Source organism: Micropterus salmoides, unplaced genomic scaffold, assembly GCF_014851395.1.
Source record: "Micropterus salmoides isolate LMB-PRFRI ecotype aquatic unplaced genomic scaffold, ASM1485139v1 Ms_hic_scaffold_9, whole genome shotgun sequence".
Classification (NCBI taxonomy): domain Eukaryota; kingdom Metazoa; phylum Chordata; class Actinopteri; order Centrarchiformes; family Centrarchidae; genus Micropterus; species Micropterus salmoides.
In genome coordinates this window covers 30,337,508-30,354,556 of record NW_024044681.1, presented here as the reverse complement: position 1 = coordinate 30,354,556, position 17,049 = coordinate 30,337,508, and the positions used below count along the sequence as shown (strand labels likewise).

At 40.0% G+C, this 17,049-nt stretch overlaps 1 protein-coding gene across 5 annotated transcripts in view; it reads right to left on the bottom strand.

Annotated features, from left to right (window-relative positions):
• specc1 (sperm antigen with calponin homology and coiled-coil domains 1) overlaps positions 1-17,049 on the bottom strand; it is a 74,717-nt gene that overhangs the window by 54,718 nt on the left and 2,950 nt on the right. For 3 of the 5 annotated variants that reach the window (XM_038708309.1, XM_038708313.1, XM_038708314.1), the window contains exons 2-3: positions 3,943-4,121; positions 3,671-3,806 (exon numbers count right to left, since the gene is read on the bottom strand). In XM_038708309.1, the coding sequence (XP_038564237.1) occupies positions 3,671-3,806; positions 3,943-4,098 (292 nt within the window). In that variant the 5' untranslated portion in view covers positions 4,099-4,121. Of the gene's footprint in view, positions 1-3,670; positions 3,807-3,942; positions 4,122-6,235; positions 6,347-8,393; positions 8,569-17,049 lie in introns of those variants that run through there. The other 2 variants (XM_038708311.1, XM_038708310.1) reach the window with 2 other exon arrangements.

The following is a 17,049-nucleotide window of genomic DNA, read 5'->3' as shown; positions in this document are numbered from 1 at the left end:
AACATATTTTCAAAGATCATGATAAAAATGGCAGTTTCTGCTTAATGTGTGATCTCTTAGTTGATACCATCCAGAGAAAGAGGGTTCCACATTTCCATTTCATGACTGAAGACTGACTGCTGCACAAATCAAAATTTAACAAAATGTGGTACAACATTATGTCCTCACGGTGCTGCAGTATTTTCAAAATTATCCCAATTAGCACAAGAAGCATGCTATATTGTTTCTTTGATTTTCCATGTACGGACAGTGTCTCAGGCGCATCCCACTCAGTTCTGATAAAACGTGAGAAAATAAATGATGCATATCACCACTGCTGCCCTCATTCTTACATTTAATCGTAATAATTAGTCTTTTAGCTGACACTTTCATCCAAAGCGACTTACAATTGCTATGTATATCAGAGGTCGCACGCCTCTGAAGCGGGTAGGGGTTAAGTGTCTTACTCAGGGACACAATGGTGGATGTCTAGCAATGAGAAATAAACCAAGGTCTCTCACACTAAAGACAGGCATCTTATCCACTGCTCCATCACCCCATTTAATTAGCACTGATTTGAAAAATGGGAAGTAAGGACAATTACAGTTTGAAATTAAATGACATTAGTGTATTTGTTGTTGAAAAATGGAGTGAATCATTTCTGGAGTGGATAAATGAAGTTCAGTAAAAGTACGTTTTCAATGCTCAGTAAGTACTCCGTCATACATTGAAGGTCTATTCACAAGCATACTTGGATGGCCTCTGAGAAAAAACTCAATTACTGCCTGACAGGTATGATGACAGTTTTGCAGCAGTTGCCTTAGAGTCCAGTGACTCCTGGCTGTTTCTTGTCAATGTATAATTTCGCATATCAACTAGGGAGAAGCCGTTTATGAGCCGTTTATGATGCTGATAGCTGACAATATCATCAACAAGACAAGCCCGAAGACATATCTCAGTGCCCCAGTGAGTATGTTATCCCAAAATGTTAAAGAACATTCAGAATTTTTGAATCTTCTCTTCATTCAAAAACAACTTCAGAGACTTCCAAATCGATAAATACAAACACTCAATACATTTCAGTGCATTACATCTCAACATCAGTGAGTTCAAAATACCACAGATCACCACCCCAATCTAAATTCAAATCATGGCATTTCCCTGTGTGGATAGTTCTTCCCAACTCTCAGGTCAGGCTCAGTGACTTATAATTGAGAGCAGCAGGTTAAATAATGACTGTCACCGTTGCATACATGGTTAACCATCACTGCTCTTTCAAGTGTCAGATTAAATTTTCCACACACTGATAAACTTGATTTTTGAGACCTGTTTGACATATCCATTCATTGTCTGTCGTCATATGTCTTGACGTGCACTGGTGCAGATTCCCAGCCCAGGTGCAGAACACTACAGTTTGCCTGATGGGAACACCATGTGAAGCAAAAGCCATTGCTCTTGTGATGGGTGTCCTACAATTGCTTTTTCATTAAGAAAGTATGTAAGAATGTAGTATTGTGAAATATTAAGTGAGTGACTATAAATTAATTAAAACTATTTAGGGTACCACTCTTCCTGATGCAAACTGCAGCTACATAACAGCACTGCCCCAAAGATGGTTTTCTTTATGACCAAGATTTATTTAACAATATTCCTGTCCTCAGCTTTGGTTGACTACTGGAAATTGGCTAGAAAACCTTGGCCAGAAGAAGTATGTGGAGAGTAATACATTTATCATGAAGCACAAGTGGGAATCTGTTCTTGTCCTTGGGTGTGAAAGCACTTTCAAAAAACCAAACTTTGCTTAATTAGAGCCCAATCCTATGAAAGCTGATCATGGTCTAATTGTGTTTGAAAGACTGTGAGCCTCACTTGGCCGAGGTTTCTCAGCTCCTCTTGAGTCTTTTGTTGAGTAGAATTCAATTATCTTATTTAGCATGGCAACCCTTTGAAGAAGAATTTCACTAGAGCGCAGCATATACACACCATGGGCCACCATAAACAAACACAGCTATCTCCCTCGCAAAGGATTTTCCAAGGATGTGCTGTGAACAACATTAATTACTGCAAACAAATCCCTGTCATTATCTTCTGCCATTGTCCTACATGAAATACTGTACATGCTTTGTTATCAGGTCTATTTGTAGCTGCTGTTTATCCAGTGGTGTGCCTAGCTCATACAAAGTGCAATACCAACACATAAGTTAATAGATAAAATAATAAAATAATTTTAAAGAATTGTTTATTGTGACATAGCATCCTGTTGGTAATGTACAGTTTTTTCAGTGACTAGGGAAGCTAATAAAAGAAAGTGTGCGATATTCACTCACAGGAAATAACTGGCATTGGCATGGACCACAAATCCCCAACAACAGCAACGTTCAAATACAGGAGGCGGCAGTATCTGTCCCATATGTGTTTAACCATCATAATCTGAGGTACATTATGAAATAGCTTAGGTCTGTCAGGTATCTCCACCCTTCTTCTGGCTTTTGCATGCAACACCAGAGCCACAAAAGATATGCATGCCATAGTAATGTCATTGGAGATATTGCTGGTATAATTCTTGACCTGCCACAACTTTACAGGCTAACAACTAAACACTTTGGTAATAGAGATTAACATAAATAAAGCAATTACATGCACATTTCTTCACTGTGTTGACCATTAGGGTCAAGACAGCAACTACAGTGAACACACATGGAAGTAATGATAAAACATTGCCAAAAATGTGAATCACCAGCTTAAATCCTTACCTTTTCTGTGTGTATGACACTTCAACTACAAGTGAACTAAAATATCTCCACTAAAGATGCCACGTGTAAAAAGAATTCTGGACCATATGGTTAATAAAAAAAGGGGCTAGAGGACAATGTGCTTCTCTGTATTGTTGTCTTGTAAAGTTGCTTTTCAGATGTGGATATGGCAGCTTTAAGCACAATGAGGAATAATTTTGTTACACACTAATTAAATCTTATTTAGCACAAGCAAGCTGCATGGGCAATAGCTAAATACAGTTTGAATGTAGGTGTGATAAGTGGTTAACAGACACAAATTCCTCATTAATATTTGTCCCTATGCAAATAATATATCATGTTACCATCATCAACAAGTTGTTCATCATTAGGGTGAACTAAATGTTTATACTTAATATAAATTTTGACTCAAATAATATTTAAAAAAAATACTGTATTTAAGGTGCATTTCCAACAGCATTCAGAGTTATTTTTATTCATGTGCACAATAAATGTGAGAGGGAAATGAAAAGAGAGGGAAAAAAAGTTCATTTTTTGTCATTTGTCATCCAAAACATATCCTGCTGTTCACACGGCTGAGCAGATGTTGTCTGAGGAGCAGACTATGAATGCGTCCAGTCTCTCAATTCTGGACCAAAACCCTGAGAACCCGCAGCCACCTGCATCTCATCAATGCCAACCAAACATGAAAAAAAGAGTGAAAAAAAAGTGAAGGATAAAGAGAAGCATCTCTCAAGCTATGTGTTACCAGAAGCAGCTTTGGTGATGTACTGTGGCCCTCTAGTGGTCACAAGTGGTTCATTGCACTCCTCTCATAGTGTTTACTATGATTATCTCAAAACTCTGACACAAATCAGAATCATATAGCTTTTTTATGTTAAACAAAGTCTATGAAATCAGTTATTTGAGGATATCTGACAAGAGTGGTAGTCACCTACCAGACAGGCTGCGAGGGCGGGCCTCAGCGAGATCTGAGATGGCTCCAGTGGTCACAGTCTTCTTCATCCGGGAGCCAGAGGCAGCAGCTCCCAGTGCTGGCTTTGTCAAGGCATCATCACTGCTGGCTCTTTTCAACTACAAACACATCTGCTGTTAGTATGAACAATAAAGGTCTAATAATGTTCTGCAGTCATTTAATCAATTTGATCTCTCGTATATAAATGTATCACCTTTTTAGTTTGTGGTAGATTGTAACATGCTCGTGACTCACCCTGCTGAGGCGCTGGTCTGAGGCAAGCATGTTGGAAGATCTGGAGGTCTTCATGGCTGTGGAGGTGGTGGCGGAGGAAGAGGGGGCCGAGGAGGGCTGCTTGGCCTGGAGTCCCGGCTTGGGCAGCCCCACCTTGGTGGCGCCCGCTTTCATCATGGCTGCGTGTCAGCTAACTACACCTGAGAGAAGTTCAGAGAAAGGAGGAAATCATTGAATAACAGACTTTACAATGTTTAGCTCTCCTAAAGAAAAAAATCTATTATAGGCATTAATGTGGATGTGTATACACTGCAGTACAGCAGATAAGCAGGTTTTTCCAAAACAAATGCTCAGTATTGTCTCATTGAAAGTTGTTCTCTTTAACCACTATGCCACAATGTGTACAGCCCCAGAGGCACTAGTAAGCACTGCTGAAAGATGAACACACTTTGAAAAACAAACAAGTCTCTGAGAACAATAAGACGAGTGACACTGTGTGAAACTGTCTTTTGACTTACGACAGCTGCAGCGAAAGACAGGAAAGACAAAAAGGCTGGAAGCAAACCTGGGTCTCTGCAGCAAGGACCCAGCCCTAATGGCACGAGCTATCGGGCGCCCCATAAATAAACATAACTTTATTTTTAGCCTCACTCACATGTAGCCAACTACAATCAATCCACTGATTAAAACTACATAAAAATATTAAAACAACAATTACAAATATCAATTTTGGCCTACAGCTGTAGTTTCTGCATCTTTCCTTTGCGGGGCAGTATAGATCTAAATCTTAAGAAAATTACCCCTAATGTAAAAGAAAGTGTAAAACAAAAATATAACACTGCAATTAAAAAAAAAAAGATTTTTAGCAAGATACTAACTGGGTCAAGCACCACAGCTGCATAAAACTTAAGGAAGCACAGAATAACAGGCCGTACTTTTGCTTCATGTTAATATGAAAACTATACTGCATTGACCCTGCCCAGTGGCATTTTGTGGCTATTCCAAAATATACAGGCCAAGAGTTGTCTCTGAGGGCAGTTAAGGTTATTACAGTAGCAACACCATTGAACTACTTCCTGCAAGAGGGAGGAGAGAGAACAAAATCGCTTATCTGATTTGTTCAAACCAGCAGCACTGACCAACACACTGCACTATCTCCACAGATCTAGTAGGAGGCATGCAGCCGGCTGCCGCCACAACTGTCCCCTGTAAGGAATATGGTTATAAAGCACTACAATGACAGCTTAATTTTTCCAGCTCCAACAGGATGTGGTCACACAGACTATGAAAGATGTGTATTTTATGTCCAGATGGAAATGCACTCATCTGGGCAAAGAGCAGCTGTTGGGAACGGAAAGAGGTAGGAGTACACTTAACCAAGGAAAGTGTGTACTGGTAAAGAGCTCTGTAGTTCCCACAGGACTGGCTGAGTCATTGATCAGGGTTTGGGTAACCTGATCGTCTGCCTCTGAGAAGCTCAGTGCTATTAATGTGGATACCCTGTAGCCTCTGTAAGAACAAACCAGCAAAACCCTCCAGGGCTATCAAGGAGGAGTTTTTCCTCTCTGCTCTAAACTATACTTTCATTTGCTGGAATGACTGAAATGTTGCATGTCTTCAGACAACAGTTCTGAGCAGGACATGTGAAGCTGCTGTAAAAATCTGTAGTAACCAACAGTCCTATGAATAACACTATGATGGGTAATGGAAGAAGTGTGGGCAATAATCACAAGACAATACAGGTGATAACCCTATCAGTAAAATGTTCCCACCACAGAACTACCAGGACATTTTACATTGCTATTTTATTAGTCTGTGTTTGTGGGTGCTTACAGACTTTCCTGATGAAGAACACACTGTATGCACTTTGTTATTCCCCCATATGAGAGCATGTGTCTCACTGCTGGCCCATCAGATGATACTAAGATCTCTCTAGGCAAGATCCTGTGACTAACTCCTGCCTTGTAGACTAACACCTCAGCTGCGATGGCTCACCTCCCTTTAGATCCGTTTACAAGGCTACAGCACAACTCATTTCCATGCACACATTTGACCTGGTTCCCAACCTGCTCTGATCTGCGTAGCCTAAATGAGGAAGTAAGGCAAAATTGAGGATGTCCCCCTTTGAGGTTATATTATTTTCTTTTTTGACATAGGAGAGAACTAAGCAACAACCAACTATGTTGTGGAATAAATTAAAATCTGGCAATAGAGAAATGGTAATGTAATGTTTAAAAACACAAGCCTTTACAATTGCAAAACTCTGGTAAAGCAAAAGTCTTTACAGTTTAAATCTAATCCACTTTGTTTTCACCTTCTTTGGACCACTGCAGAACTCCGCAATATCTGCAAACATGACCTCTCCATATTCCTCTGCAGAGATATGATTCCCAGGAGCCAGAACTCTGTCCCACTTTACAACGACCTAGATAGGAACCCAAATTTCTTTGAGAGACAGACAGCTGGTTGTATTTTAAAACTTGAACTTTCTGTCTTAACTCTTGGCTAAGAGTTAAGACAGAAAGTGAGAGTTGGGCATCTCACTGTAAAAGCAAACGGGCTAACAAAGATAACAGACATTTACTGACTTTTACTATGCTACAGATTGCACGGTCTGACAAAACAAACATGTGGGATGATGACATCGTGGCTTAAAGAAGGCTGGTAAAAAGCTAAATATGGAATTTGCTTTAAAAAAAATACCAAATTAGAAAACCAAATATAATTGGTAGTCACCACAGCCATAAGTAATGGGTTGTCATCTACTTTAATTACATTGCTTCCAAAAACAGGAAGATGAATGTAAAGGCTGAATATGGGACAGAGTGGTGAAGAGTTTTCAAGTTGTTTCTGACGGTTGCTGTTAAACTGGACTGCTGAAAGGAGATAAGGAGAAAGCACTGGGAGTCAAAACCAACTGTTATCGGTTTGGTCCTGGATTATACAATCTCTCCCACACCATCTGATCTGATACGAGCTTCAGGGGAGGAGACAATGTGCTTTCATCTCATACATAATGTAAAACATACATAATGTAAATAGCTGACCACAAGACATTACATTTTACACCACTGCTTCTTAAATTTCAGCTCAATCCCCTATAGTCTGCTCATTAATTTAGGTATCGTATATACATTAAGAAACAACCACATTAAAAACATATTGTGATTTATATGTTCTCTCTAAGAGTACACGTACATAGTTCCAGTATTTAGAAAACAAGTTGTTTATATTTTTCCACAGATTCGCATGTATATTCATTTTAAGGTGCAACCGGCAGCATAAAGGAACAGATATAGCTACAGAGGAAATACCCTCTTGCATGTACACATTCATTGCACAAATATGTAACTTGGCAGACTCAGCCTGCCACAACCACAAATCGCCTCGGATCACGTATGGAAATTCTAACCAGACCTGACCATTCTCTGACCTTATATTCAGGCTGCCCTCGTCCAATGCAGGACGGTGTGTGCTACACTTGAAATTTTCAGATTATGTGTTTGAGTTGAATATTGAGCAGACACAAATGTTATGCATCCTCCCGTCACCAGGAACTATCAGTGCATAAGAACGAACATCCTGTCACTGGCATTTACACATACCTTTAAAAAAAGAAACACTGATCAGATGGGGAAAGTGCATTCCTGCAAAGAAGTGGCTGCAAAGCTAGCTGCTGCTAAGCTACAACCTATATTTTTATTCTATCCACAGAGAATAACACTAAAAAGATTGAAGCACTGCAACACATAACAAACCATAACCAAACAAGACTCAAAAGTTTTGTTTAATTATTTTTTTTACCATCATACCATGGGCATTAAAATGCCTGCTTTTCTACAGATTCATGCTGACCTACGCTATAAATACCAGAAGCAACAATGTGCATGATTCACCTAATAAGCATGTCTTATGCTCATGACTGCATTTGAAAAAAAAACAAAAAAAAGGATCTAAAGATGGTAGGCTGAAAGTGTGTCTGTCTGTGTGTCAACACATCCTCTCGTGTGGTCTTTCATAAACCTAAATAGAACACACTACATGCATCACATAAGCTTAAATACAGCAACCACTGGCTAGCCATTGTTAGAAAACCTTGTGTAAATACTACTCCTGCATAGAGTCCTTCACAGGTTGGTCTAAGCCTAAGTAAAGTTTCAGTGGTAAACAGAAATCTGAGAAACCTGGCAGATGAATCAGCATGCAGATGTCCGCAGTCACTCTCTAACTAACTTATTATATGACTTCAGTTTTCCCTATTTCAAACTTTCCTATTCAAATCCGACAGTTGCCAATTACATCTTCAGTCCAAAATAAACTCCATCATCCCTACAAAGCTGTAAAACAATGACAGGATAAAAGAACATATTCATCTGAGAGTTCAAGGTAGTGTGTAATCAGAAAAAGGGTGATGGCAGATTAGTGTCAGAGAAAATGCTAAAGAAAAAAAAACAGAGGTGCGTTTCACTCACGTGTCTGGTGCTGGATGCTGTTCTAGCGCCTGCCCTCTGCCAGAGTGCCCTAAAGCATAGCTGACCAAAATATTCGTCCTTTGCTTTGAGTCTGAGGGTGAAAAGTAAGGGTCAAGAGCAACGGCTGTCTGCCTCAACACAGCAGCCAGGATGAGGAAGTACTGCAGGCTGCCAACCGCTGTGCTGTGTGTGCCATTGCCTCTTTCACTCTCTCTCATGCAAAGAGGAAGAGAGGGACAGTCTCAGCCATGGGCATGTTTTTCTCCTCTCACAGATTTTCCAGACTTTTTCTTAACTCGTGAAGAACGGAGAGCAAGAAAGGGAGACTGAACCAGGAGGAGGGGGAGGAACTGATTTCCAACATGTGGCAGTGAGACTTGTGGGCCACACACAGTATGAATAAGGGTAATGATTTTTATTATGATCACACAACCTAAACCGCGGATGTTTGAAATGCAGGTGTCTGCACTTTGGTCCCGGGGCAGTGGCTTGCGGTTTGATTTAACCTGGGACAATGTGTGTTTGTGGCTGAGACACTGTTCCATTGTATCCTTAAATTAAAAACCAGTAGCTGTGTAAAACAAGCAATTCTCTACTTCTGTAAAATTTCTGTGCACTATGTCTTACTAAAGTCTGACTAGTTGAAGTATAAAAATAAATCTGATTTATGACATTGTTATGAGTTCTTCATTTCCAAAGTGAACGTAGGCTGTCAGCATAAACAGCAGCTACAAATACTGACAAAGCCCGTCTTTGTCTCAGAAACACTTCTTAATGTGAGGGTGGGTCAATTGTGGATGGGTCTGCATTTTGTGCCTTACCATACTGGTCTAATTTGGATCCCACAACGTACGGCATGCCAAGGCCGTAGAGCATGTGGGTAGAGAACGTACTGCACTCTGGTCCGGGATGAAACAGGCTTCAGTTTGTGGCAAGTGGTAAACTGAGGAACTTGGTCTGACCACACCCCTACACTACCACAGAACTGCATTTTCAAAGGGCGCTGCAAAGGGTTGAGAAACAGTTCATGGTACTCTTTTAGGCACCACATGCTGTTTCACACCCTTCTGCAGACAAGGATTTCAAGTGTGATTTGACGCACGCTGCATTCTTCCTACAACAGATTTTGTAATGTTGACGCTACCTTATTGATTGCAGCCTTGTTAAATGCTGTCATAACATTATACCGTTCCTGTCATTGTTCACTGCCAGTGGTCACATATGCCTGGTGTGGCAAGTGTGGATTACTCCATGACCACAGAAAATACTTGTTTCTAATGTTTACAAGGTGTCTGTTCAAAGTATATTAATTCCAGTTTAGTTTTTTTCCTAGGATGACAAAGAAAAGCCATGTGTAGAGATATAGAAGACAAATGTGACTTTGTTTCCTTTTCCAGTCTACCCTTTATGATGGCAACAATATTTTTAGAATATTGACAAGTCAATGTTCCAAATCACACAAGGAAGCGAGATAATCCAAAAAATAATGCATCAAGAAAATAACAAAATCATAGCCAGCCAGCTGCCCCGACCAACCTGTAGGTTAAAAAGTCTTTTCCATATTATACAAATAACAACAGAAACAAAGATATCCCAATATAGAACATGGACTCTGAATTGAAGAACACTTCATGTCCACCTCACTTACACACAAGCACCAGTCATTACCAACATACCGACCATTTCTCAGCCTACCATGTACTTGCATATGAGGACATTCCATACTGCCAAAATTCTTTGCATAAAGTGAACCCTGTAGAAAGGGTACATTAGGAAACAGCAGACCTCTGGAGTGCTAACCAGGCCAAACATTAATAAATAATGATGGAACATAAAGCCATGTGGCTGGATGTTCACTAGGCGAGGTAGCTCTCATGGGATTACTGTCATTGTGTGATACAAGAGGCTGAATGGACAGACCACAGAACACCACACTTCTCAGACAAAACCGTCAGCAGGCACGTTGAAGGTCCTTAGCACCGCCTGCTTTTCATTCTCTTCCTTTTTCCTCTCACCGTCCGCAGGAAAGAGCACTGAGTCAGACTCACCACATAGACACAACACTGTCACACGGGATGTGAAATCAAATGCAAAATGAGTAATGGTGGTGATTCAGCTGAGTGTGTGGCTTAAAATAATGCCTTTTTCATGATCATTAAAAGTCGAGCCTACTCTCATTAGACCACCCAAAAACTGACAGCTGTACAGAATTCGCTTAAATTGTAAAGCTCCTGTACGATTACACATTCAATGAGAGAAAGTTAGATCATGTACTACTGACTGTATGTGACTGAACATGAGGTCAGTTCCAAACATCTTTGAGGATCCAGTGGTATTGATGTTTTGGCTCCAGTCGATACTATTTGTACATGTGGTATGTGGCACTGGTCTGTGCTATGTGGTGTCCTCATAAAAATAACCATACAATAAATATGAACCATTTTTTTTTCGGCCACAGTGAACAGTAAACTAAAACCTCCTGGCTGTGAATGGGTCCCCATTTTCAAGAGGTCAAAATTATCTGAAACAATACAAAAAGATTCAATAAAGTGGTTTTTCCATTTACAGTATTAACTTTTTTAATGCAGAAAATTCAAATCACCCACATGCACAAGGATTATGTTGTGCAACGAGCATTCAAATTTCTATACCAGTATAGGGAGCAGATAACATTAGTGAGAGAATGAAAAGTAACCTGTCATTTCACGTATTAAAATAAACAACATGAAGATAAACTGGCCAAGCAAGAGTTAAAAAAATAAAAGCCCGCTGTTCTATTTTTTCCTGATATTGTTATGTCTGAGGGTGAGTGTTTCTCGCCACCTTGACGCTCTGCAACAAGAGGATTTAAAGATTTAATGATATGAGAACACAAATTAATTAGTTATTTTGATCTTTGAAATGCTTATATAACTATGAAGAAATGAAACAGTTGGATACCAACTATCAAAAGACTGAAAATTAACTCCTTACAACCACAAGCAGATATTATCTTTCGGTTGCTTCCGTTGGTGTGATATTGATATGTGGCTACTGCTGCTACTGATATCACATTACCGTAACAGTAGCTGAACATCTGACCAACATATGCACTGGAGCATGTGAGTCCAGACTCAGAACACATTACTGTTACTATATAAACTTATAACGTACTGTATTAATCCATTTAACTTTAATATCAGTCTTATTTGAGACAATAATATTGCAGTATTATGCAAAATGTGTGCCTACATGCATGCACTAATGTATTAATTGTTCCTGACCACGTATGCAGCCTTGAAGCATCTGTACAACACCTGGGTCTAGGGAAGCGGTGTGCTAAAAGTCATTATCTCAGCTAAAGTGAAACAGGAAGAGTGTGGGATTAGAGTGTATCCCATGCTGTGAGGCGGTCTCTGTTCTCCCTCTGGGTTTCCCCTTTAGTCTGTAGGGATCTGAAACTAATACGCATTAGGGCGCAAACCTCCTTACCAAAAGCAGCATAGGGGGAAGCTACAGCCTAGTTTTGCACAAAACAATTCAGAACGCAGCAAATGTGTGACATTTTCACATTTTTAGTCAGTAGCTATTTGTGAGATCTGAACATGAGCAAAGCCGAGATGCCACTAGCATGCTTACAGCTGCACAAATATTATCAGACTTTAAATGTTTCAGTTTGCACCCCTGTAAATGGAGAACCCTGAACCTACAGCTAGGAGGCAACAGTTCACAAGTGGTATGTGTTGTGTTTGAGGGTAGTGACTATTGCGCCAACTGCCTTTGTGTGGTGACGCTGGTGTGAATTACTGCTAGAAAGAGTGAAACAAGAAGCCTATCAAGCCTTCTAGTATGGTTGTGTAATTTCTCAACCAAAAGCTAGAAAAACTGCTTCTCAGCATCTGAATATGAAATAGCCTTAAGATGAGAGCTTCTGCTTAAATCAGCACATTTTACTACAAGGAGAGATGAGAAGAAAGCAGAGTTAGTGAGGAAAGTGCTAATTTGATGATTTCCTTTGATCTGGACTTAGATCAATAGGTTGTTTGGCTGACTTTTGAGTCTACAGCAGGGGTTCAAAAACTTTCAAAATAATAAGTGCATACTGTGGATCCTGGCTCATTAACTGTGATACTTCATACCCAATTCCCCATTTACACGTCTGACGCAATATTCACACTTTAGAACTTTTTCATGATAGTTTGCATGAGTTATGCAGTTTTCTTCCCAATGTGTACTTAAAGTTAACTTAAACTATATCAATATTAAAGAATATATTTTTAAAATATGGATCATATAGTGTTTGTAGATATGTGTATATAATATGTTCATTATTGATTATTCTGCAGATTAATATATAAAATGCCAGATAATAATGAAAAATTGCCCTTTACATTTCCCCACATCCCAAGTTGATTTCTTCAAATGTCTTCTTTTCTAAATCCAATTTACTATCATGTATGACAAAGAAAAGCACAAATGTTGAAACCAGCAAATGTTTGGCATTTTTGCTTAAAATTGATTAAAACGACTATTCAATTCTCACAATAGTTTTGCATATTTTGCAGACATCTCCTACAAGGGTAACTTATGAACTTAATGGACACAGACAAAATGACACAAACTTAATTTAATTAAAGCATCCACGTCCTGATCCGTTTGGCCTCAGCCAAACAAGGGATTACTGGTGTGTTGAACTGCGCCACCTCGCAGCACTTACAGCCATCCATTATGTACATTATAACTGCTCTGTCCTAGCTTCACCAGGCGCACAGTACTAGGAGCTGAGATTGTTACAGTCTTCATGCATATTTCATCTGCTTCGTTCTTTGTTTCATCTTTCTCAGAGCCGGGCTCCCCCGAGGGCCGAGCTTCCTGCTCTGATGGTGTCAAAGTTCTTGTCTGATAAACAGTCAGTCAGAGCCATGCTGTATAAAAGTCAGCTGCTTTCCTGTCTGCCTGGCTGGCTACATGTACGGCGTGTGGGCGGATTCCTTCGAAACACTAGTATAGCATCTATGAGAACTGCGAGGGAATAAAAAGAGAACCACTAAACAGAGCTCAGTAATTGTCTGCAATGGAACATCACAGTATTTGTGCCACTGAGTACAATTACTGTCCCACCCAAAAGAAGTGATTCTTGCTCTGTGTCTTTTGAGTTTGCAACAGTACACACACTTGTGGCATGAGAGCTATTTGATGTGCACCGTGGGTGTGTTCAATGTAACCTGCATGAAGAGAGACCAAAAAGATATTACAATGGGTCAGACATGTTTCAGTTGCCAAGCAAATATTTTAAGAACACTCCCTCACGCACGTTTAAGCGTCACGCTTGTAAACTCGCTTGTCCTGTTCACCTGAATGGCACTCCACAATATCAAATCATCTGTCTTATTCTAGACTTGGACATCACACTTCTGCAAGACACTCTTCTTGCTCTCAGGCTACAGTGAAGGCAAAAGAAGCCTGACATTCATATCTCCGGTTTACCTCAGAAGTGGTACAGATGACCCATTTACAGAAAGACTAGCATTCCTTGGAGCCAGTGAATTTGACTGTGATGCTTGTCAAGTATGCGGCCTGTTTCCTGAACTTTTCTGAACTAAAAACAGAGCCAGGGGGAAAAGATGCTTGGAGTTGCCTTCCTTCACAGCTAATGTACACACCTCTCAGACAGAAAACATTGCTGTGCAAGTGTAGTTTATTTTTCCTTTTTAGAAGAAAAAACTGGGGGAAGGTTAGCCTGGCAATGCTGTGGAGGCTGGGAGCCATCTGTGCATTTGCAAGGCAAAAGTAGTGAGTTGAAATATTAAGCAAAATAGCTGCTATGTGCTGACAGTGTACTGAGTAGCCTCGCATTCTCTCAGAAACGGGGTGCTTCTACATATTCAACTGACTGAATGCCACGCCAGTACTCATTCCTGCCCCAATCGGTCCATCTCCTCTTATCTCCTCAATTAAAGCCTCCTCGACTGCAGTAAAGGACGTGCCAATCCAACTGTATTCAGACCAGACCTCGCCTCTTGGGGTCAGATAACAACTCTTTGAGTGCTTTTCCCTGCATATTTGTGAGCGAGAACTGACAGGGGCATACCAGGCAGAGAAATGTGTTTCTGACCAGAATTAGTATTTCCTAATATACTAACACTGAAGAGAGTGAGAGCTAATCCTGTTACAAACATTCACAGCAATAAAGGCTAGATAAACGGTTACATAGAGACCAAAAAAAAAAGAGCGCTCTGACCTCATAGCACAAAGCTTTAAGTCAGGGTACATTTATGCATAAGGCGCCTATTGTGAGATCAGGTCACTTTGGAGTCCTGTCTGGACAGTCATGTTGCTCAGGATTGATGAACTATACCCAGTCAGCCCCTCTTTTTGGTACCACATCTACAAACAACCAGGGTAGAGCATATGTGCACGTTCTCACTATGTATCAATAAGCTCTTGGGCCTCATTTACATTTGATTCTTTAAAGAACCATTACAGCTCATTTCAAGAAGGCAATATGCATCTTAAGCAACACATTGCATTTGACTGTTAATTCCTAAGGGCTTTACCTGATAGTGTATGCCAGGAAAACTGTTGTTAGGTTGATCCCTTTATGAGTCTGCACACAGTCTATGCTCTTTGTGCTCATTGACCTGCACAGGCTTCTAAAACTGCTCTACTCTGATATAACCATCAGGAAATTTCCTATCCACTGTAGTCTTGAGTTTGTTTAGAGAGAAGTCATTTCCACCTCAAACAGCACTTTTACAAATAAAGACTACTGACTTGCAGAATATTTTGGGCACGTCCGTGTTTGGCTGCCTCTCTAACAATTGTCCCTCCACATTGATTGACGGATCTTCACAGGCTGACACTACACAGCAACTCATGAACTTGATGAACTCAGCACCAACAGGCCTAGCTGCAGCATCAGGTTCAGGAGGACCGCCAAGAGGTTCAAACTGGTACGGCTCAGCAAACTGTGATGTTCTAGCTCATTATGGTAATGAGGGGTGAGGTGTGTTCTGGTGAAGATAGGTACCCCACCTATGACTCCGTTAAAGTTAAAGTTAAAGTTTATTAAAGTGTAAAATCACCAGCTGTGTGGTCCCAATACACTTTACAGAAAACAGACACATAGAATTTTCAGAAAATGCTAACAACATATAAGAAACACACATTAAAAAACAACAATAAAATAGACAATTATAAAACTAATAATAAATACAATAAAATAAACAAATAAAATGTATAAAAAATTCATAAAATACCCTAGCCCAAACTATAAGCCTTCTCACCAAATACAGAAAAACCATCCCTAGCTAAAAGCTTTACTAAAAAGAAAAGTTTTTAGCCTACTCTTAAATATGGAAATGTTGGTTGCTTCCCGAACCCAGTCTGATTCCACAGCTGAGGTGCCTGATGGCTAAAGGCTCTGGCTCCTATTCTACATCTGGAGACCCTAGGCACTACAAGTAGCCCTGCATTTTGGAAACGCAGTGTTCTAGTGGGGCAGTATGGTGTAAGGAGTTCTTTCAAATAAGATGGTGCCTGACCATTAAGGGCTTTGTATGTAAGACAAAGTATTTTAAAATCAATTCTCAATTTTACCAGGAGCAAGTGCAAAGTTACTAAAACAGGGGTGATATGATCTCTCCTACTGGTTCTTGTCAGTATGCGTGCAGCAGCGTTTTGTATTAACTGGAGAGACTTAAGAGATTTTTTTGAGCAGCCTGAAAGCACGGAGTTACAGTAGTCAAGCCTTGAGGTAACAAATGCGTGAACAAGTTTCTCTGCATCATCTCGATGCATGAGGTTTCTAATTTTCACAATATTGCGAAGGTGAAAATAGGCAGTCCTCGTAGTTTGCTTTATGTGTGCGTTGAAAGACAGGTCTTGATCAAAACCACCTCACGGTGGTGCTGGAGGCCAAGGCAATGCCATCCAAGGCAACTATGTCTGCAGACAATGTGTCTCGGAGGAGTTTGGGTCCAAGTACTACAACCTCAGTTTTTTCAGAGTTCAACATCAAGAAATTATAAGACATCCAGGTCTTCACATCCTTAATGCACATTTGAAGCCTAGCTAACTGGTTGGTTTCATCAGGTCTGATAGAAAGGTATAACTGAGTGTCATCAGCATAACAATGAAAGTTTATACTGTGGATATTACCTAGCCGAATCATATACAAGGTGAATAATATAGGTCCAAGGACTGAACCTTGTGGAACTCCATGGGTAACTCTGCTGTGCAGAGAAGACTTATTGTTTACATGTACAAACTGGGTGCGATCTGATGAGTAGGATTTAAACCAGCTTAAAGCAGTTCCTTTAATATCCGTGTGGATAAAGCTTCATGCTGACTCTTGGTGATAGTCATTTTCAACCTCTCTCTCAATCCCATACAACTCCAAATCCTCATCCTACAATGCCCACCCTGTCTCACATTGCATTTTTAAATAAACTGGCATTAACTAGCAGAACACAAGAGTGTACACACTCTTCAAAAGTAAGGATTTATACAGAACTAGGCTGTGTGATGATTACAGCTTAAATGCCCAAGATTTATTTTTAATGTTTTCCATATTTAGGACCAGGCAAATTTAAATTTAAAAAATTTAAATTGGCATACTGCAGGTTTGAAAACTGTGAAAGTTATATGAGTCAATGCATAATCATTATGGCGGTAT